Raw genomic sequence first — 24,674 nt, forward strand, 5'->3', positions numbered from 1 at the left:
GTGGGCATTTCACTCTACTGTCATTTAAATCTGTCTATGCTGCCCTCACTCCGAAGCGTCTACTTTTTTCAAAGCTAGACAGCTAGTGAACGACGCCTTAATAATCAGACTTCTTCCTTTTTCATCTGATTTATTAGTAAAATGGCCTCAAACCATTGTCCTCTTTAGACCGTCGTAAAACTACCCAAAAAAAGTACACAAGCATTGCATTAGCAACAACGTTAGCTTAGCACGCTATACAGGTTCACTAAACATAAACAAAAAGCGTCTCATACAAAAAATATAACATTTCGCTTATTAACATAATATGTACATTCTTTACAACAACCATACTTACACACAAATCTTGTCCAAGGATCATATAAGCACAACAGAGACGTCGTGCAGCCATATTGAACTGGCAAGTAAACAATAAACCATGTCGTAAAGCGACCACAAGAGTTCGGTGTTAGACAGCACAAAAAGCCTTGCTTTAAAACTTACCAAAAGGCAGAATACTGTCTCAGCGGGACATGTGCGTTAATTGCATCAAATATTTTAACGTGATTAATTTAAAAAATTAATTACCGCGCGTTAACGCGTTAATTTTGACAGCCCTAATATGTATATGTATATGTATATATATATATATATATATACACACACACACACACACACACACACACACACACACATATTGACACTGTTCGAGTTCAATCAACTGTTCAAGTTGTTGTTGGCAGCATTTGAAAGCTTAGGTTTAAAGAAATTCTAAATATCCATCTTGCCTCCTCTGGTGTAGTTTTGGCTAAGCAAAGCAAAGGACAGTCTCCAAGGTGCAAGTCACGTGATCTGTTCGAAAAATGATTTTGACCCATTATGAAAACTTTACGTTGTAGGATTTTTGTTCATTTCATTAATTTTTGTTGTTTGTTTTATTGCTTTACAACTTTTAGAAACAACATTTTAATGGCTAGGTCTTTATTTCAAAGGGGAAGTTCAGAATTTTTTACATTAGGCTTTACCTTGGAGTCAGCGGGGGTTTAATTAGTCGTTGGAGTTGATTTCAACAAATTATGTGCAGTTTATCAGTTAGTTGTTAGTTTTAGGGCTCCGGAATGGCTAAGCAAGGGCAAGTCAATGGTGGTCGACTAATTAAACCCCGCTAACTCAAAGATTAAGCCTTATGTGAAAAACTCAATTAAACACGATGACATTTTTCTGTTATTTTTTTTTGTTGAGGCAGCAAAAGGGGAAAAAAATGGTAAGAAGTAACTGATAAGTTACTTTTAAAGTAACTTAGTTACTTTGATAATAAAGTAATCAGTAAAGTAACTAGATTACTTTTTGAGGTGTAATCAGTAATCAGTAATTAAATTACTTTTTTAAGTAATCTTTGACAACACTGATTATTACTTACTTTTCTTGTTGTACGATAGTAATTTCAGGTATCTTCATGGACTTTTTTAGGCTTGCCTGTTAGATTCTCTATAAAATAATGTACTATCTCACTGATTTTTGTAAAATTAAAAGATTTAAACAGGGGGAAAACAAACAAAAACGTTCCATTTCCTGCCTGACTAAAGTAGCCATTAGATGGCGCTGTGCGACAGAAAAGCGAGCCTACATTACTGGTATTGTAGTTCTTTTAATCCTACTCTCTGATTTCCCATAGCCACGTGACGGGTATGGCAGAGCAAACACACAGGCATGGCTGCAGTTTTTTTTTTTTTTAAACCAGGAAAAGTTATGCGGAACTTGTAGTTCTCAGTTGGCCTGTGTTTTTTGTGGCTTCCTTTAGTGCTGAAGAGTCAGCCCACTCGGAGTCAAACGAAGGCGGATGTTAAGTGTTCTGACAATTGCACTAAGCATGAACACACCTGCCGCGTCTTCTAGTTCGTCACGAATCCTCCTTTAGTAACTTGTCTCGTCTCTGCGATAGATATGAAGTTTTCCGGCCACATTCAGCTCCGAATCGGAGAAGCGGTGGACCTGAAACCGACCAACGTTTCCCGCCGCAACTCCAAGATATTTATGAAGAGCGCCCCGATGAGTATGGACCCTTACATTGTCCTCAAAGTGGACGACCTCAAAGTGGGACAAACCCACACCAAAACGAAAACCAACGCGCCCACCTACAACGAGGACTTCTCCATCTCCGTGCGGGACGCACAACACATTGAACTGGCCGTCTTTAATGACACCCCCATCGGCTACGACGACTTTGTGGCCAACTGCACCTTGCAAATTGTGGACTTCATGAAAATCGCCAACACGGGCGAGGTCTACGAGGCGTGGGTGAGTTCAAGTAGTGCTTTGCCGTTTCCGAGTAGTAACATCCTATAGTGCCACTGTGCCAGATGTGCTTCCCACGTGAAAATGAAAAAAGTTAAAATCGTTATTTTTATGGGAGAAAGTCATTTTTCAAAATGGGGGACTTCATATAGAGGAAAGTTACATTGGTTGTTTTCTTTGGAGGGGGGCGGTGGGGGGAGATACCTGGGGGTCAGCAACCCGCGGCAGTAGAGCCGCATGTGGCTCTTTAACGCTGTTCTAGTGTCTCCCTGGAGTTTTCCAAAAATGTATATGGAAAACGATGGGGGAGGAAAATACAGTATATTTTTTTGTCTTAAGATGGTTTCTGTAAGAGGACCAGGGGTGAAAGTGGGCCAGAACGGTCAGGAACGCAGTTCCGGTATAAGATTCAGGGCCAGAACGCAGTTCCGGCATAAGATTCAGGGCCGTAATGCTGTTCCGGTATAAGATTCAGGGCCGGAATGCGGTACACGGCGCTTTGATTCCAAAAATATGACGGCAACTGTCAAAAAGCTATATTAAAAATTTTAAAAATGCTTAGCTGCCACACATGCATTTCATCTCCAAGAAGAAAACAATCTACCAACATCAGATTTACATACACAAGTGTTAACAACAAGCATAATAAAGTGCTTGTGTAGCGTAATCCGTTTCCACCAATATTTATTATTTATTTTATTCCACGGATGGCATGGACGTTTCCCCAGCTGCTGCAGTTATGAGTCTGACGATGATGAGTCACGTCAATGTGCGAATGCACGCAGCAAAGCAAAACGCCTGGACTCATTTATGCATACAATTGGCTGACAAACTGACATGTGATCAGCAGAGAGAGTTAGCTCTGATTGGTTTAAATGTGGATGTTTTCTTCAACAGTAAAAAATAAAAAAATAAATAATTATATTTAGTTTTATTTGCTCTTATGGGGAGGTTCAGTCCATCTTAGCTGTCAATGTGCACTTTGGACTTTTCATTTATGTTAGGCTAATTATTAATTTCCTTACGATTTAAAAAAGCCAATGTTTTCGCGATCTTCAAAATATATTCCATTCTGCATAATATAAGTCATTTGTACCTTTTTTTCTGAATGTATGTTACATATATCTTTGTTATTTAAAAAAGTAAAGTCAGTAAAGTAAATGTTTACATTAACTTCAATTTTAATATACTAGTACATCCTATGTTCTGAAGTAGTTAAAATTGAGATTTGGCATTTAGTATGTGAGGAAATGAGGGAAAATAAAATTTAGGAGATGGAGGTTGGGGTTATTGCTGTTTTTATTAACTTTTATTTTGCAAATCATTGAAAAAATACAATTTTGAATGAAAATCAGTTTTTGTATGTGTTATAGAAATAACTGCTAAAACAGTTTTCATTTCAGTAGTTCAAGAGGTTTGACCCCCCCCCACACACACACACATACACAAAAATGAAAGAAAAATAAATAAATAAAATTTCTGGCTCCATGGCGACCTTCACGTCAGGGACTTCCGGCAAGAAATTCTCACCACTTTCACCCCTGAAGAGGACAAACATGATCAGGATTTAATTTAGGATTTTTTGAAGCTATGATGGTGGGCCGCATTGAAGTCGGACAGCCTCACCATTCCTTGCCAAGGCAAAAAAAACAACAACCTTTTTTTCCCCCAAGAAGAACAATAAAAAAGATATATTTGAAATATATTTCATTAGCCAGGGTAATGTCGTAGCTCTCAGCTATGGCATGGCATGTGTGGCTGATTACAGCTACGTTACCCTGCTTAATAATACGACTTTTTTTTTCGTCACAATAGTACGACTTACATCTCGTACTTGGGGGGGTCTCTACCCAAAAAGCCGAAAGAGCCATATTTGACCCAAAAAATAAACTGATACAGTTTGTCTGGAGCTGCAAAAAAATTAAAAGCCTTGTACAAGCCTTACAATGAAAGCAACACCGGCTGTATGTATCGATATCAGCTATATTAGCCTACTATCAAAATGACTAAGTTGGCTACAAATACATAATTAGCCTTCATGATTAAATGTTTATTTTCCCTGCAGTGGATCTTATAAAGAATGACGTGCCACGTGACAACTCTGTTGTATGATGCCACCTGAGGTTTAACTTCATTACAGTATTAATGAATTAAAAGAACGTTTGGGTCGTGTTTGTCCTCCTACAGAGGCCACATTAAAACAAAAAATATATTTCCCTCCCCCATCTTTTTCCATTTTCAAAATCTTTGAAAAAGCTCCAGAGAGCCACAAGGGCAGCGCTAAAGAGCTCTAGAGGCACGGGTTGCAGACCACCGTCGTAGTCCTTCTTTTTCCTTTTATTTGGTCCAAATACGTACTACATTACCACAACAATAATGGTCCTTCTGTTAAGGGACCCATTTCAATTAGTAGGGGGAAAATTTTAATAGGTGAGAAGGTGAAATTTTTTTTAATTGTTGTTCGTGAACTACATTTCACATTCCGCACAAACACATCGAGTGTCCCAAAGCTTGCGAAAAAAAAAGCGTATTTATCAAAGTTTCATCAGCCTTGATTGCGTATATCCGTCCACCTAAACAGCCTGATAGCACTGATTTAAGTACGGCTCGAGTAATTCGATTAGAAAAAAAGCTTCGAATCAAATTTTGCTGCTTCAAGTATTTGTTTGATTAGAGTGGTGTTGTTAGAAAAAAGTCTTTAAAAAAATAGTCCTGCAGAATTAAATTAATCACGGCAGTTTGGTCGCGTGTGGTTTTGGAACAATGATCTGTGTTTTGAATTTATTTGACTATGTTGGATCTGTTCGTAGACCTGTATCGCTTTTTACTGGCATGCTAGGAAGGTGACTTTGACTCGCTCTAGCTGAGCTACTCCGGAGCCCTGAAACTAACAAATAACTTGCAAACTGCAAGGAGTTAGTTGAAACCAACACTACCAACGAATTAAACCCCCGCTAACTCGAAGATTAAGCCTCATCTAAAAAATAAATAGCCTCTTTGGAGTGTCCTTTTCGCGCATCTTATCATAAGAACTGCTTGCATATGACCATGTACTGTATATCCCGAATGATGTGTGAAAGACTAATTTACAGATTAATGTGTCAGATTATTCCACTTACTTTAAAGTGCGTATGACACCAAAAAGCATGTTTATTTTATATTTCACGCGGTGTTTTATGCTCTTGAATGAAATGGACCGCTTGGATGTTTGGAAGCGATCGTTTTATATATTTATATACTTCAGAAAATTGTTGCTGCACCAGGGAGAGGCGTGCGAGCCTTTTTGGGTTTCAAAAGGTTTCACCACGGGTATTAGCCAAAACAAGCCCTACTACTATAGGACCATTGGATTTACGAGGAAGTAGGTAAACATCGTATTTTGTATTATGTCAAATACTGGGATCATGGCACAGGTTTTAATACAGAGGTGGCTTGCATTTTTTGACTGATTGACTCGGCCGACGACCGGCACCCCCCCCCCCCCCCCTTTATACTCGTCTTATTGCCCTCTTCGTGTGCCCGGTATTCTGTCAAATTTTCAACCCTATCGAAAATTGCAACTTTGTGTTAAAAATGGCAGCAAATACAGCGATTACAAAGTAAACACTACAAACTTTCTTTAAATAAAGGACTATTTACTTACGTTTGCTCATGGACGGACATGTAGAATAGTTCTCCTCAGACAGATCCTGCCATGTTAGCTGCACAACAACTGCACGCCGCTGTCTCACTGTTTACGTGTTTGCCGTGTAGTAAAGCATTATTTTACGCCATATTCGTGTTGACCATGTGGCAGCTACACGCTCCTCCGAGGTCGGCCGGTTCGTCCAGCGGTACTCTCCAGCTGCTTCCCCAGCTAGCTCAGCTCCCCTGTCCGCAGCAGGGGAAAGAGCTGTAATGGCAAAACGACAACCCCGTTGCCGTGTAAAATGATCCGGGCTAGTTTTGTTTGACTTTTCTCGTCGAAAAGCGAAAATAAGACTTTGATACGTCACTCGGTTCGGTTTAGCATGTCGGCTAGCTGTCACGCCTCTTGCTTTGTTTACATTCTCCGAAGCCGGGGCAGGGAAATGACAAAAGCGGGACTAACTAAGATGGCATAAAATATCGTTCAAGAGGTGCGACAGTAAAGGTGAAGTCGACAGTTTTGACTAATATGGAGTAATTTTGCCATCGCGTACTGAATAAATGCATTTTTATTACTTCTAATTCCAGTTTGCACCAGACTGTTATTTGTCATGACCATACCATTTATTTGGCAATTGGGGAAAAATACTTCGATAAAATAAATATCCTTTAAAAATATTGGAGTAGAGAGACTGAAGCAATGACATTTTGCGGCTCTCCTCGTCGCATTTTCTTCGTTCTGAATAATTCCCCCTCAATGAGCTAAATTCTAAACCAGCTGAAACCATGACCCTGCCGATGTCATCCTCCTGTTGAGGACGCGAGAGCCCTATAATGGTAGGCGTGGCTAAACGGCGGATTAAAAAACTAATTTCTCGTCATCTGCGCTTTGCCAAATTGTTGTATATACCGTATTTTTTAGAATATAAGTCGCAGTGTTTTTCATAGTTTGGTAGAGGGTGCGTCTTATACTGTGGAGTGACTAATGTGTTAAATCATTAACACATTATCATATCATTGTTGCTTGTTAGCGTGTTCTGTATGCTATAGTTTTGTCATTAACTCTATGTTACATTAACATATCAGGCAGGTTCTCAGTTCGTTGTTTATGCATCATGTAATGTTAACATACCGTACACTTATTCAGCCTGTTGTTCTCTATTGTATTTTTTATTTTAAAGTGCCTTTCAAGATGACATGTCAGTTCTTTGTGCTGGATTCTGTCAATTAAATTTCCTTCAAATGCGACATATACTCCGGTGCATCTTATGTGTTTTTCTCCTTTTCATTGCGCATTTTTTGGCTGGTGCGAACCGTGCGACTTATACTCAGGTGCGACTTATAGTCCAAAAAATATGGTAGTCGAATCATCTCAAAATATGATTCTAATTCACATAATAATGCTTTTTAAGACTTTTTGTATCCTGTCGTACGCACTTTAAGTACTATTTGTTCTTAATAAGCCCATACATCTAAAAGTTGTAATATTGCTCTTCCAACATTTTGGGTTGCCGACCCCTGACTTCACCTTTACATGTAACTACATGTTACCCTACATTGTCGTTCACCACAAGAGTAATACATTGCTTTAATTACTTGTCTTTCATCTCTAAAGTGCATCAGTGGGTTGAGGAATTATGGAAAAAAATCTAAATCGGGATTAATTAAATTTTTTACCTCAAATATAATAATCTGAAAAAAATGTCTGCATAGGCTGCAAATAAAAATATTTTTATATAAATAATGTAGAAAATAAATACATTTTAAGGAACCCTTTACACTCTGAGCATATTTTGTGAAATTAGGGGTTGATTTTTCTATGAGTACTGTATTCTGTTTATGTAGCTGCAGTTGTTTGATGTCATACGATTTATTGAGTGTGACTTTTAGCAACCACTAGATCACACTACTTGATGTCCTGTTGTGCCCGCCTCTGTCTCAAACAACATTAATAAGCCTTGAATTTAACTTTCTATGAGCTGGAGGAACCGTGTCGATATTTTCATTTCCACTCACATTTTCCTGATATTACTGATAAATGCAATGCTTTATCAACTTATTTACACATTGCCACGAACAATTAGGCTTAATTGTGGAGTAGAAGTTGCCAGCCACAAAAAATTCAAGAATAATAATGTTTTTTAAACAAAATAATAATAATCTGCAAAAGTCCTACTTGCTCAAGTGCAGGTAGATGAAAAATTTACTTGAGTTGTGTCAAATTTTAAAGGTGAAATGCCCCCATTTGAAGACCTGCACAGGGTTCGTACACATTTTACATGTCCAAATTCAAGCACTGTTTAACGACTTTCAAAATCAAATCAAATTTATTTATATAGCCCTTTACAAAACCCGAAAGGTCCCCAAAGTGCTTTACAACAAAGACAAATATGGCACATAGTAAATAAAAGGCAGGAAAGTATTATACAATGACATTAGGAAGAAAGGTAAAGAAAAAAGAAACGAAACAGCGAATCAAGATCAGTCAGACAGCAAACAAAACAATAAAACAGATAAAATCCGAAAACATTAAAAACCCTAAAGAAATAAAACCAGGCTAAACTAATTTTGGGGAAAGGCGAGTCTAAAAAGGTGTGTCTTTAAATTTAAATTTAAAGAGATTTAAAAAGGCCCAGATTTGTAGTGGTGCGGATTTCAGGGGGAAGACTATTCCATAACCAAGACCAATGTTCCAGTTTTTCCAGTAGCTTTTAAATGGCAATGTGCAAATAAGTTGCTAAAGCATTGTTTTTATCAGTAATATAGTGAAAGGAATAGTTACCTTTCTCGCACACAACATATAACTGTTTGTATTTCTCTAACACACGTAATAAAATCAATCAGGGAATAGTATCATTTCTCATTTTTACTGTAGGACTATTTGTATTATCTAACACACCTAATATAAAATAAATAGCACTTACACCATAGTTTAATGAAAAGAAGCAGAATAGAGGGCATAAAAGATACACAACGCCATCTTATCACAGAAGCCCAACTAGTCATGAGAACGATTGACACACCAACTCTTGCAATCAGTTCTTCCGGCCACTTCAGGACAAAGAGCAGGGCACTCTGTCCTAAAACAAGTAGCATTGGGCTCCCAAACAAGGATAACAAGTTGATAGCGTGGGCGCCTTGGACGTCAAGACCTGCGTCGGTCACCGTGGCAACCACATCCCAACCACGAAGGATGACACACGAACCTGACCTGCCACAGAGGGATGATCCCAAGACAACACCCAGCCACGCCTTTGGCCCGGCGCACTCCACCGCAGCTTTCAAAAAGAACTGAACATTTAGATAACACGGTCGCTGCTCGGGAACATTTCTATGTAGCCTTGTTTGCCGACCCTGGATCCAGCAGGGTCCCTCCGTCATCTGTTTTTGCCTTGTTTTTGACCATTGTCGAAGAATAAATTGTCAACCTGTTTTCGGTGAGCCTTCTTCAAACTTTTGGAACATCAAGTCAGTACAACGGGTTAACATGGGAGTGAACACGCGGAATTTTGGCCCCCACCGCCCGGCTCGCGGGAGCGGTGCCAGCGGAACACCCATTTCGTTCGGCTGGCGATGTTCCCGCGGCTTGGCAGGGGGGCCGAATTCCTTCAATAGTAAAATAAGTCGAAATTAAAATATTGACAGGTTTCCTCCAGCTCAAGGAACATTAAATTCAAGACTTATTAATGTGGTTTGAGACCAACTTGACAACAAAACCAAAATTGTGGGCGGGAGCGGGCACAACAGGATGTCAAGTAGTGTGATCTAGTCGTTGCTAAAAGTCACACCTAATCAATCGTATGATAGTGGAGCCACATAAGCAACATAGAGTATCTGAAGTGTTATCACTTCATTTATCTGTTTTATTCTTACCACAAAATAAACATTTCTTGCAGGGCTGGAACTAACAGTTATTGTTATCACTGATTAATCAAACGATTAATTAAACGATTAATCGATTCAATTTTTTCAATTACCTTCACAAACTTGAATTTGTTTTGGGTATGTTGTGAATAACAATGAAGACAAAATTGATGACTTTCCTTCAAAAATAATATTAATTTATGACAGCTTCCTGACTTAACCTCTAGTCTACAACTGTGCTGTTTTAAGTACATAAAACTTGTTAAAGGTTTGAATAAAGGTTCTGAGTATAAAGCATAAAAATCAATTCTCAGTACGCAAATCAGTCAAAAGTCCTGTTCATTCAAATACAAAAAAGTGCTGCTGATTGACATTTTCTTTTCTTGTTGGCAAAGCGCTGATATGTATTGTAATGAATCAGTCTTCTTTATCAAACAGTTGTTCATAAATACAATCCAAATCAAAGCACACTGCCTTGCATGACAATTTACAGTTTGAATAGTAATTTGTGCTAAAAGAAGACTTTAAGCTGTTATATGAATGTGGTTTCGTCATATAACGAAATGACTATCTAACAATAACTCAGGCGTAAATATGCTTCTCCAAAACACAATACAAACTGACACTAAAGACACTGATTATCATAATCGCTAACTACCTTAGCACTCCATTCTAAGTAGTAACGTCCCATAAACAAAGAATACAAGCGATACAATTGGCTTCATTTACTCACCTCTGATGGAGGCACACTGGATCTAAAAACACAAAAGACAATCTAACTCTCGACACTTGGTAATATTATTAATTCAGCAATCCAACGCGCGCAGCCTCACATTACACACACACAAGGATCCAAACAGGACTTCATAGCAAAAATCGATTATCAAATTAGTTGGCAACTATTTTATTAATCGATTTTAATCGATTAGTTGTTGCGGCCTGAATTTCTTGCAGTAGACCTGCAAAGTCAAGATTTTTTGCTTATTATCATTTTGACAGCGGCATTGGTAAGTTACGCTTCCGTGAAATCTCGCAAAAACTTATAAGATCGGTGTCATATCTGTCTCCGAAATCCTAGATGGGACGAGTTTTAAAAGTGTTAGTATTTAACATGAAAAACAGCAGGGCTCCAGACTTCAACCAAATGGTTGCATTTTTGAGTTAAACGTGTATTTTTTTTCCCTTACTCGCACAGGTTTTTGTTGTTGTCGTTGTTGCTGAAGCGACAGCGACACGCACCGTCCTCCTCCTGTGCATGATCACTCGTCTCTGATTAGCTATGAATTGGGAGAGCATTTTAAACATTTCCATTCTTTTCTGAGCACCAACAACTTTCCATACTGCCGCTTTTATATTTATGTCCCGAAAATCATGCTGAGAGGTATCTTGAAGTATGTGCTGGTCGTACACTGCTAAAATGATACGCTCCTCCATGTTGACAAAGTGTGGCATATGGTTGTTAATTTTCGGGTTGGCCAGGCTCCTCGCAGGTGATTTGTCGATCAATACATCCGTTGCCAATGTGGTATACTCGGACCCGGCGGCATGGGCGGGCATTAGGGGGCCGGGCCCGCCCTGAGAGACTGCTGTGCCCGCCCTAGCTCGATTAGACTGTACTGTGTTTTTTTTTTTTTTAATCTTCCACAAACACACACTCACGCACACGCGGAGAGGACGAACCCTCTATTCCTCCTATCTTGATCTGTCGTCATTCAATTCAACCAATCTGAGCAGCGAATGAAGGCAATTTCTAGCCAATCACAGATAAGGGGGGGGTGGGCCAAGTAGCCGGCCATTTGGTACTGCGATTGGATAGGGATTGCTTCGGTTGCAGAAATGGCGATTGAGCGGCTCTTCAGTTGCGAATTCAAATTGGAATGAACATCAGTGTTTTTTTTCAAGAAACTAAAGACAAACTCAAGCCTTGACAAAGACGTGGCCGAAAGTCAACATGAAGGGATAACGCTGCCACCTCCTCCTACAAGCACCGATGAGCTGAGCATTGAAATCAGAACTCATGCTAGGAGGGTTAGCTGCAGCAGCTAGGGAGCACGTTGAAGAAGTGGACCCCCCCTCCCAAAAAATGTAATGCCCCCCCGTAATTTCTTTCTGCACCTGGGTCTGAGTATACTGGTTCTTGTGAAAACTGTTAGAAAATAAAATACAGTGATTCCTCATTTTTCGTGGTTAATGGGGACCAGAGCCCGCCGCGATAAGTGAAAGACCATGAAGTAGCGCCACCCCCCCCCCCTTTTTTTTTGGGTTTGTGTGTTTAACATATTTATTCAGATTTAGGATTGGAAAGAGATACATAGGCTATAAGACATATTTTTCACTCTTTTTTTTCTCCAAAGTATAATTTTAAAAATGTGTATATATACTATATACTGTATATATATATATATATATATATATATATACATATATATATAATATATATACAGTGGGGAGAACAAGTATTTGATACGCTGCCAATGGGTTTTCCCATTGTGAGTGTATCAAATACTTGTTCTCCCCACTATATATATATATATATGTAAATATATATATATATATATATATATAAATATATAAATATATATATATAAATATATATATATTTTTTTTTTATTTTTTTTAAATAAATGGTTTTTAAGCACTTCAAATGTAATAATTTTGATTTAAGATTTAAACATGTTACTGTTCTATCAAATTATTTTTAAACAAGGATAAAGTGGAAAAATGCTTGGCTTTATTAAATGCTTCATTGAGTGATTCCATTCAAATCTGCTCAAGCTGGCTGCTCATTTAACACACAATGAGTTGCCACAGCAACAGTTTAACAAGTTAAATGATGATTGACGCATGTGGCGCTTTGAAGTTCGCGCCTCTGGAAAGATCAAAAGCAAACGTATGTCAATCATCGTTAACTTTGGTAAGCAACTCCAGGGCATTGCCTGACCAACAAAGAGCAGGGAAGGCGGGAGAGTGAGACTTACGCGATCGGCTAGGGACAGCTCATCTGTATTTATTTATTTATTTTTAATTGGTAAAAAAATTCCGCAATGGACTAAGGACGCGAAGTTTGAAGCGCGAAGTAGCGAGGGATCAGTGATCAAGAATCAATATAAAAATATTTATCAGTTAAACAGCGAAAATTAGAGGAAAACGTTGCATGTCGATTTACAGTGTGCACCTCTGAATCTTCTCCTTGCGCCCCTAAAATTTTAAGTCAGGGGCCACTGTCCTCCTAGTAAAAAATGTTAGTCTGGAACCTTGCTGTATACAATATGATACAGTAACGTATCAGACATAACAACCCTGTAGGCCAGATTGGACCACCTGGCGGGCCACTTCTGGTCCGCGGGTTGTACATTTGACACCCCTGATAAAGTGGTGACATCTCTATCTTTCTGTCTTTATTGCAATAGCCATATATATCTCTTCTCCATTAATCTTAGACAAAATGTCTACTGTCTAGTATTGACACAGATACCTCACAAGCGCTTTAAAACAACCATTGTACATTGCAAACATGTTTTTACACACCCTTGCTTTAGAAACACTTCCTTAACCCCTTGATGCCTATTGTCACAAATGAGTGACAGATCAAAGTAGCCACAAGCCTTTTTGATGCAATATTTTTTTTTAAACCAGAGATGCCCAATGTACCTAATTTGTATCCATAAAATATTTATCTTCTATGCAGTTTGTCCTTAAAAGGGTAAAGGTGGTTGCAGGAGCCTATCCCAGCGAACTGTGGGCCAATTTCACTGGAAAATGGAATGCTTGTCGATTGCTGTCCATGATAGCCAATTTGTTTTATTTATTTATTTATTTTTTAATTTTGGCATCATCCATTTAAGATTGAATGAAAAATAATCAAACACAGTTTTTCAGGTTCATGACCCATTTAAACTCCAGGTTCATTGTTTAAATGATTTGATTTTAGGGTATATTACAGGAAACCCCGCCCAGGGGCAGAACTTAGGGGGATGTGACTGCACCCGGGCCTTTAAGGCAGGGGTGTGCAAACTATTCCACCCAGTGGATGGGTATTCTTGTGCTAACCCACGAAGAGGGCACCTTTTCAGTTGATTGCAGTCAGGTGCTTCTTGTTTCCGCTGAAACCTCATTAGTTAAACTGTGTGTGCTGGATCAGTTGGAACAGACCCGGACCCATTGCAGCCCCCGAGGAACGGTTTGCTCACCCCTGCTCTAAGGCCTTGCTCTGAGTGGGTGGCAAAATCAGATTCTTAGCCCATCCAAATTGAAACTGGAGGGCTCTTTTTTGTAGTCTGAACAGTCACAAAGCATGGAAATCTGGCTTTTTGGAGACTGATTTAAACCACACACGTCACTCTGAAGGCATATGTGTTGTATCAGGCATGCACCGGAAGGCAAGAGAGACTGGTAGACTTCTTGGTGGGTCTTGCAAAGGAATTCTCGCTCTCATGTGGGCACAAAGAAGGCACATAAGGAAAAATTGTGGGGTGGCGTGGCTCAGTGGTAGAGTAGTTCTCCGCCCTGATGAACTCACCTAAGTGTCCTTGAGCAAGATACTGAACCCCATGTTGCTCCTGGTGCTGCGTCACCAGTAGGTGGATGGCGAGATAGTGTAAAGCGCTTTGAGCGCCTTGAAAGGTGGAAAAGCGCTATATAAGTATAACACCATTTACCAACAACCTCCAACACCTAGCCCTGGGAAACGGGCGAAGTGTCATATGTCACCACGAGAAAAATGTTTATTTTTTTTAATTTTTTTTATTACACCGTCCCTTGTACAGTATATAGTTTCTTTTGTTGTCTATTCACATTTTTTTAATTGAATAAAAAGCTTTTTTTGTTCAAATAATGACTAGTGTTGTGCATCATCAGCCATCCATCTTTAGCAATATTACAATCATAGCTCCATGCATACAAGAAACAGTGCAACTAAATACTCAGAGAGATTGAGACAGCTGTTCTTTTTCAATGCTCTCATGTCAGATAGTCCTCTGCAAACAGGCAGCCCTGCCCTGCCCTGCAAACACTCAAGATGCTAAGTGGAGCAATCCAACTCTGTGGTTTTGCGAGTGTGAATGGGAATGACTAATGAGGACCTCAATGCTCACAAAAGATATGCTGATTAGAGTCAGATGACCTTTCTCTGGATACAAAAGTGATTTGTATCAACTGATCCACCTTCGGTAGTTCTAGTTTAAAATCATGCGTGGCACGGAAGGTTCCCCTGCTTAAACCAGCACATGTCCAGGCCTTTTTTAAAGTTTGCTAATGACCATTTTGATGATCAAATAGGAGTCATGGGAGAAAGTGGTGATCATATGAGCTCAAAATGGGATGTTTTTTTCTTAATTCCACTCATTGTGTTTGGAGGAAGAAGAATGATGAGTACCATCCCAAGAAGACCATCCCTACTGTAAACATGGGGATGGTAGCATCAAGCTTTGGTGGTGGTTTTCTGCACATGGGGCTGGACGACTGCACTGTATTAAGGACAGGATGACCATGGCTATGCAATGTGAGATTTTGGGAATAAACTCTTAGAGCAGGGGTCCCCAAACTACGGCCCGCGGGCCGAACACAGCCCGCAGCCGCATGTGGTCAGGCCCCCTGGGAAAAAAAAATTGTAATGTTTTTTTCTTTTTTTTTGTGTTATTTATTTCCTGGCTTTTTTTATATATTATATTATATTAATTTTATTTACTTTTGTTCCGTGAAGAATCCAGAAAGGGTTATTTGATTGTGGCTTTCTGAAAAACATTACATTTTTACATTTAGGCATTCCTGCAATCGTCACACTTTTTTTTGTTACAAACAGACCCCGGCCCCTCATCAGAGAAGGGAAGGGTTATGTGGCCCTCATAGGAAAAAGTTTGGGGACGCCTGTCCTAGAGCATTGAAAATGGGTCGTGACTGGGTCTTCCAACATGATAAAGGCCCAAAGCAGACAGCCAGAGTAACCAAGGAGTGGCTTTGTAATAAGCATATCAAGGTACTAGAGGGGCCTGGCCAGTCTCCAGACCTAAACCTAATAGAAAATCTTTGGAGGAAGTTTAAACTGTTTTTCTCAGTGACAGTCCAAAAACTTGATTGATCTAAAGAAGATCCGTGTAGTGCAGTTGTGCAAAATTTTTAGGGGAGGGCAATTTTATTTTTGCAAATGAATTTTTCTTTTATTTATTTATTTATTTATTTTTGATTGAAACAACATTTTTTGGGATTGAATGATTGGGATTTGGTGGCCCAAACACAAAAAGGATTGCTTTAATCAAAGAAAAAAATTTCTATGAACAATTAAGTGTTCAAATGCAAATTTCTGATTGAAATTTTTTCTTTTTTTGACTGAACTGATTTTTCTTTTGAAAATGTTTTTTTTGCTTGAAGAAACTTATTTTTTGATTTAATAATAAAGACACAAATGTCCTAGCCAAAATGTGGCACCCAAACATAAAACATTACTTCAATAAAAAAGTTTCAATCCAAAAAAATAGAACATTCAAAGAAAAATAGTTTACAAATACTTTTTTTTTAATTTATTTTTGAATTCCAACACATTTTCTTTTATAGAAGTCACTTTTTTTTTAATTGAAAATGTATAATTTGATTAAAGCAACATTATTTTTATTGAATAATTAAAACACAATTCTACCTCCATAGCCTTGTATCGCAAATTGAATCAGATTGTGTGGTTCCCACCCCTAGTCACCCTTTCGTAGCACCTTTTCTCTTTTATCACAGGTTCAATAAATTTCCAATTTACATACTTAAACATTTTGAGCAATTGTCTTTTATATAAATGTAATTTATACAAGGTGTTGTCTTGCTCTGAAAGTGATTCACCTGAAGAAAAGAAAAATGGACATTGTCAGAGCAAAAGACACTTAAGAACATTTCCTTGGCACGTAAGGTAACCAATGTTAATTGTTAAATACTACTGAAAGTAAATCCACTCAGCCCTGAAGACGACTCACAAACCTGTTGCAAAGAGGAAATCTTTTTTGTTTTTTGTTTTTTTTTAAATGCGAGCTTCTATGTTCATTTCCTTATTAGTCATGCTACTTGAGCGACACGCTATTACATCAGTATCTAAGTGCTTACATAATTCGTGTAATCAATTGATATTGACATCCTCAGAAGATTTCCTGTGGTGCAATTAGTACTTCTAGTAAACACGGTATGGGCACGGATCCCACCCTTCTTCATCCTACACTTGAAAGCCATAAAGCTATGAACGTCACTTTTGAAACTGTTGTGGGGGAAGGGTTGAGGTGTTGTGCGAGAAATAACACATTTTCACACTGATGCATAAAGTGTCAAATTGGCCAAGTGGGTGATTCTTAACTGAACTATGAAGATTTTAAGGATATAGTCATGAAAATAGTTCATTTTTAGTTGAAAGATTCTTATGTTTGTTATGTGGCCCGGTCCACCATCTCTTACCTAAACAGTATTTTGTATGTTTAATAGAGGTCGACCGATATATCGGCCCAATATATAGACTTTTTTCCAACATTGCACATCGACCGATTAACAAAAAAAATAAGACGTTGCTAGAAGGAATTTTAGCAGGCATCTTTGTGGGCAACTGTAGTCGCCGCTGACTGATGGTAGGACCCCAGAAGGACCTTGCAGCAGCTTGAAGGCAGGCTGCTATAAGAAGCTTCTGGCTTGCCTGATTTGTAAATCGTTAAAGATTTTTTTTTTATTTTGCATGAGAGAATATACAATGTTGCTTTAGCCCACAGGTGTCAAACCGATTCCAGTAGAGCCTAGTGGGTGCTGGATTTTGTTCCAACCGATAACGCACAGAGAGTTTAACCAATGAACTTCCTGCTGAAACAAGCAGCACCTGACAAACTTTAACTGATTACACATGTAAAAGATCTAATTGGTGAAAAGGTGTCCTCTTCATTGGTTGGAAAGCAAACCTGCACCCACTAGGCCCTTTCTGGATTCGATTTGACACCTGTGCTTTAGCCTTTTAAGATGTTTCCTGAGTGATCCTTACACTCTAAATGTAACTTGTAGCGTTAGCGTAGCATTCGCGTTAGCATTAACTTTAGCATGGGCGAGCATCCTCTTAAACTCGCACACGTTTACATCTTGTCATGACATTCTGGTGGGTTTAACTTAGGGATGTCCCAAACTAATATTTTTCTCCCGATTAGTCTGAAGACGTTTTTTACGATTAGTCGACTTGTTAAAAAAAATGTTTCCAATTTATTTATTTTTTTTTTAAACTAATTTTGCAATTAAATTTTTGTCGATGATTATTAATTGACAAAAATATTTTTGAACACTTAAATTCTTTATTAAAGTACAACCAAACATAAATAACAATAATAAATCACAAATAAACAATGAGGTCAAATGCTGATGGCATTAACTAGTGCAAAAGAGTGGAATGGAAAACCGATTCAGAACACTATGACTTCACTTTTCCAACAGGATTCAATTCTTAATATAATTCTTACTTTCTCTTTTTGTGGTACGTCTATATTGTTCTAAGCATTAGAGTAAGCACCAGTAGAGTAGATAAATATCAACTATCGCTGGAGTGAAGTACGTGATAAAAACTTAATGATGCACGTTTATATGATGGTACGACAGAGTATTAGGGCCAAATAAAGAAATTTAAATAAAAAAGGACTACTAGATTAAAGTTGTACTATTGCTACGAGAAAGAAAGTTGCATTATTACGAAAGTGTAACGTAGCTGTGAGCCGCTACGCACTTTATGTACATCTGCCTTAGCTTGGAGCTACGACGAAGCATTAGAATAAATCCTTCTATTGATTATAATTTGATGTTGATGAGGGAAAATAATAAGGATTTCCTTATTTGTAAAAGTGATTCGAAAACACAAGATGCTTTCAATATTGTTGATTTTAACGGAGGCGGCAACGCGCTACGTAAAGTACGTAGTTGCTTATTCAGCTACATTAGCCCGACGTAATAATACTTTTATTCTCGTACTTTTGATTGGACATTTATTCTTGTAGTAATAGTTCAATTTTTTGACGGCGGACACATTGAACCCCCCTCCGCCCGGCCTTTCTCGTACTATTACTATGAGAATAAAAGTCATATTATTAGGTAGGGCTAATGTAGCTGAATAAGCAGCAATGCACTTACGTAGCGTGTTGCCGCCTCCGTTAAAATCAACAATATTGAAGGCATCTTGTGTTTTAGAATCTGTTTTAAAAGTTATCTATGCAGAGACTGCACACGACAATACACTCTCCTTTGTTTCGTTAAAATAAGTTCTTGCTCTGGCCACTCTGGTCTTCTGTTTTTGGCTTTGTGCCGCTTTCCCTGCTTGCATCCTGAGCATCCGCCATTCTCAACTTTACACGCATACAGTGCTGGCCATAATTTTTGGCACCCCCTGCAATTTTGTCAGATAATGTTCAATTTCTCCCAGAAAATGATTGCAATTACAAATGTTTTGGTAGTTATATCTTCATTGATTTTGCTTGCAATGAAAAAACACAAAAGAGAATGGGAAAAAATTAAACAATTATCATTTTACACAAAATTTCAAAAATGGGCTGGACAAAAGTATTGGCACGCTTTGAAAAATCAAGTGATGCTTCTCTAATTTGTTTAATTAACAGTAACTGTTACTTACCTGTGGCACATAACAGGTGGTGGCGGCAATAACTAAATCACACTTGCAGCCAGTTAAAATGGATTAAAGTTGACTCAGCCTCTGTCCTGTTACCTTGTGTGTGCCACATTGAGCATGGAGAAAAAGAAGACCAAAGAACTGTCTGAGGACTTGAGAAGCAAAATTGTGAGGAAGCATGGGCAATCTCAAGGCTACAAATCCATCTCCAAAGACCTGAATGTTCTTTTGTCTACCGTGCGCAGTGTCATCAATATGTGTAAAGACCATGGCACTGTGGCTAACCTCCCTAGATGTGGCCGGAAAAGAAATATTGATGAGAGATTTCAACAAAAGATTGTGCGGATGGTGGATAAAGAACCTCGACTAACATCCAAACAAGTTCAAGCTGTCCTGCAGTCCAAGGGTACAACAGTGTCAACCCTTACCATCCGTCGGCGTCTGAATGAAAAGGGACTGTACAGTAAGATACCCAGGAAGACCCCACTTCTGACCCAAAGACATGTAAAGCCAGGCTGTAGTTTGCCAAAACATACCTGAGAAAGGCAAAAACGTTTTGGAGTTATGTCCTCTGGACAGATGAGACAAAAGTAGGGCTTTTTGGGAAAAGTCATCAACATTGAGTGTGCAAGGAAAAAACGAAGCCTTCAGAGAAAAGAACACGGTCGCCACAGTGAAACATGGTGGAGGTTCCCTGATGTTTTGGGGTTGCTTTGCTGCCTCTGCCACTGGACTGCTTGACTGTGTGCATGGCATTTTGAAGTCTACCAACAGATTTTGCAGCATAATGTAGGGCCCAGTGTGAGAAATCTGGGTCTCCCTCAGAGGTCATGGGTCTTCCAGCAGGACAATGACCCAAAACACACTTCAAAAAGCACTAGAAAATGGTTTAAGAGAAAGCACTGGAGACTTTTCAAGTGGCCAGCCCAGAGTCCAGACCTGAATCCCATAGAAAACCTGTGGAAAGATCTGAAAATGGCAGTTTGGAGAAGGCACCCTTCAAATCTCATAGACCTGAAGCAGTTGGCCGAAAAAGAATGGTCTAAAATTCCAGCAGAGCATTGTAAGAATCTCATTGATGGATACCGAAAACGGCTGTCTGCAGTTATTTTGTCAAAAGGTTGAGCTACCAAGTATTAGGTTGAGGGTGCCAATACTTTTGTCCGGCCCATTTTTGGAGTTTTGTGTAAAATGATTTAATTTTTTTTTCAAATTCTCTTTTGTGTGTTTTCATTGCAAGCAAAATAAATGAATATATTACTACCAAAGCATTTGTAATTACAATCATTTTCTGGGAGAAACTGAGCATTATCTGACAGAATTGCAGGAGTGCCAATCCTTTTGGCCAGCACTGTAATGTGTGTTTGTGTTTAGGGGGAAACAATTTTTTTTAAATAAGTTCTGCTGTATGGAAGCTATCCTATACTTATAGCTTGAAGTTCAAGTGAAGTGTGTTGTCTACATGATATTTGTATACTGGCGTGCATTGTGCTGTTGTGTTGACTGCATGCATATTTCTTTGTTAAAGTTTCACAAACCTAAACGAATGACTTCATATTAAAACAAGAAAAGACCAAGCCTTGTGTTTTATTGGAAGACATTCAATGATAGCTTTGACGCATTGTTTTGGGCATTGAACTTATGTATTTTTTAAAGGCTAAAAAATAACAAAATAATCCAGAAATACAATGGCTTGCCAAAAGAAACAAAAATATATACGTTTTGTACTCCGCAACACTCCTGGAAAAAAGGAAGTATTGTACACAGTACCATACTGTAACATGTTTGGAACTGTTGTAATGAATAAAAAAAGGTTGTTGTTTTTTTTTGTCGGTATCTTATCGGATCAGCAGACTCTCAAAATCAGCTTACTCGGTCTGGGATGCAAAAATATTTGATCGGGACATCCCTACTTTCGTCAAATGAAAACTGGCAATCGTCTCGTTATGTTACAGTCATCCTTGACATGTTTTTAGCTCATTGTCGTATCGTCATGAAAAAATTGATCGTCGACGAAATATATTCGCGTTATCGTTGATGAAAACCACAATGCTTCAGATTCTCTCAGCTAACACCATAAGGCGCTAATATCATTGGAAAAAAAAGGAAAAATTGAAGAGCTCTCACTGTGAATTGACACGCAATGACACCACTGTGTTTTATTTCATTCCAAATGAGTGGTTAAGCAATGCACAAACAGAAAACGAGTAAGTAGTTCAGCTTTGACTTTGAATACAAGTTAATCCATTGCACTCGTAGAAAAACAAAAATGTGTCATTAATTAAGAGGAAAATGTGAACCTGATATGGTAATTTAATGATGGACAGAATACCACTGCCATTTTTGCAGTCCTTATCGTGTTTAGCTTTACAGGACGTCCTGTTGATGTGCATCATGGTGTTGCATGCAAAGTCCTTCAATTTGTGCAATAAACCAAAATATTTTCTCATTTGCAAGTTGTTATCACAATGACATTTCGACCCAACTTTTTCCTTTGCCGCCCACTTGGTGCTGCCTGGCACCTCATTGTGGTGAATGCTTGCTTGCTCGACTGAAACGGCGCTCGGTTTCTTTAAAAAGTGGCCCAAACTTCCTCCTCTGTGATTCTCTTTTAGTTGTCATGCATCTGTAACTTTAGATAGCATAAAAAAAAATCCAACAGTGCCGGATAGATATAGATAAATATCAAGTTGCCAAAGTCTATGACAGCTGCACAAGACAACCCGCTTGCTGTTCTCCATTTGAGTTGCAGTTGATATTTTAGGTGAAGTGAAAAGAACGTTCAAGTGGAAAGAAATGTGACAATATTCTCAAGGGAGTGGGAGTATCTGTTCTTTATTGTAGATCACATTCAACCCAGACAACAGAAAGTCAACTAGATTTTTTTTTTTTTTTTTTTTTAGATTTGAGACCTGGCAAAGCAAAATGAGTTGAAAGTCACACAGAGAAACAAGATATAAGGCTAACATATTTCACTAGATGTGATTCAAATGTTCATGATTGTGAAATGAACATCACAAAATGTTCAAAAATCGCTTTTATAAAAAGTTCTGGCACTGTTGGGAAAGTTCATTTTCTACATGAACTAGTTGAAATAGGGTTAGTCTGACTCTGATGAAGGCGGAAGTGTTCGCCGAAACATGTCAGGTAATTAAAACAAACTATAACTATTGTCTGGGATTAAATGAAAAAATCAACTAGTATGAAATGTTTAATTATGAGTAGGCGATTGAACGACTAGTCGTGCACATCCCTAGTACAAATAGACATGTCAGGAAGGGCCCGCCCGTGAAGTGTGAAATTACACAACTAAGCTTTTTGTCAGCTATCTTCTTTAAAATTTGTCGATAAGCGAGCCACTCTGTATTTGACTGATAATAATACTGCTTGACAAAGATCTCCCTTCTTATAGTGCAGCCACGATGTAAGAAGTATCTTGTCAGTTCAGAAAAGCCACAGTGCTATCAGAAAAAAAACGATCTGCTCACAGCATTATCGGCACAACCGTCTGACAGGAAGCAGAAACTCTTTTCTCGCGAAAGTTGTCAACCAATTAGGACTGCATGCGTGTTTTTTATCATGACACCTTAAAGTGAAAGTTAAAGTGAAGAAAGACAATTAGCATATTTCCCAATTTCTTCAAAAGTATTTGCACAATTATCGAAATGTACCTTGGTATGCCTTTCCAGGTTTTCACTTGCTGTCTGTTTTATGATTATACACTTTATTCTTTGTTCATTGAAAGCATCCTCTGTTGAGTTTAGATCAGACCGTTGTGGAATATTACAGTACATGCATTCAGTAAATGAATGCCTGTCAAAGGGCAAGGCAAGTCCGATTTATCTGTACAATCCGAGCCCGGATTGAACCCTTGATCTCAGAAATGTGAGGCGAAGTACAAACTCGGGGGTGGGCGAACTATTCCACAAAGGCTGGGTGAGGGTTTCCGTTCCAACCCATCAAGAGGAAACCTCTTCACCAATCTGGTGTCTTACAAGCGCAATCAGTTGATCGCAGTCAGGTGCTTCTGTCACGTGCTAGAGGAGAAATAGACCCAAAAATGCAATGACTCTGGGACAGAAGCACAGTTAACAATTTATTAGCACGAGAACGCAGTTTGAGTCTGTTGTGAATCCACGCTGACATTGGTCAGGAACAGCAACAGTAGATTGAGCCACAGCAGGTGTTGCAAGTCGGGGGTCCGAAGTGGCAGAGGTACAGGCACGGAAAAGCCGGGTCGAGGTCCAGGGCAGGCTGAGGGTCAAAACACAAATACCCCAAAGAACAGTCAAGGTGCAGGCTGGGGCAAAATCCACTAGGTCAAAAAAGGTGTAAGGAATCTTAGGGTGGGAAAAATGCTCATGTGGTGGTGAAAGGCTAACAAACTCGCAGTGATGCTGAAAACAGATTGTTTACGTAGGGGGAGATGATGAAGATCAGGCAAAACATGGCAGGTATGCAGAAACCTCATTGGTTAAACTTTCTGTGCTGGATCAGTTGAAACAAAGACCAGGACCCACTACTGACCAGGGGTGTGCGTGTGCCATCTTAGGCACCCCACGATTCGATTCGATTACAATTCAGTGCGCTACGATTCGATTATTGAACAATGATCACGGTATTGATGATGATCACGGTTATCCCGATTATTGTGATTATCGATGCATCATATATTACTAATTAATAAAGTAGCCAAACAAATTTATGTCCATTATTTATTTAAAATATCCTAATGATTCAACAGGAATGGTGGAAACATGGCCATACAACAAAAAGCTGCCCTCAAGCTGCTTTATTTATTATTTATTTATTTATTTATTTATTTTTACAAGAAAGTGAAAAAACATTTACCATTTTTAAGGCAGTACCCTTTTCTCAACATGCCTATACAAGACACAGCTGACCTTGAAATGCTCTTTTTCACAAGAAGGTGCAAAAGCATTTAGCTGTTTCAAAGGTCGTACTTATTTCTCTCAACAATACAATGAAATTTACACTGGTGAAATGAATTCCACATTTTCTGGAAACAAACAAAGTGTCTTTAGAAATAAGATCATAACCAATATACTTTGTTTTCACAGGTTTCTGTACTATTTTGCATGTTTGTAGTGTTACCGCTGTACTTAATCCGGGTTTTAAACGTTCTGCATCTGGAATAACTTTTGTCCACCACCAAACAACGCACAACTTGACATGGAAATACATGTTAACGAAGTCGCTAATTAGCATAGCGCTCGGCGCTAGCTGGTAATATCTCAAAAACAACAACAATAAAGGCTAAACAGTACAAGAGGGTCCG

General features: G+C 38.7%; 1 protein-coding gene across 1 annotated transcript in view; it reads left to right on the forward strand.

Annotated features, from left to right (window-relative positions):
• The first annotated feature begins 1,701 nt into the window (after positions 1 to 1,701).
• prkcha (protein kinase C, eta, a) overlaps positions 1,702 to 24,674 on the forward strand; it is a 95,343-nt gene continuing 72,370 nt past the window's right edge. Inside the window, exon 1 of the mRNA XM_057859572.1 lies at positions 1,702 to 2,277. Coding sequence (XP_057715555.1) covers positions 1,924 to 2,277 — 354 coding nt within the window. The 5' untranslated portion in view covers positions 1,702 to 1,923. The remainder of the gene's footprint in view (positions 2,278 to 24,674) is intronic.

Source organism: Corythoichthys intestinalis, chromosome 15 (genome assembly GCF_030265065.1).
Source record: "Corythoichthys intestinalis isolate RoL2023-P3 chromosome 15, ASM3026506v1, whole genome shotgun sequence".
Lineage (NCBI taxonomy): Eukaryota > Metazoa > Chordata > Actinopteri > Syngnathiformes > Syngnathidae > Corythoichthys > Corythoichthys intestinalis.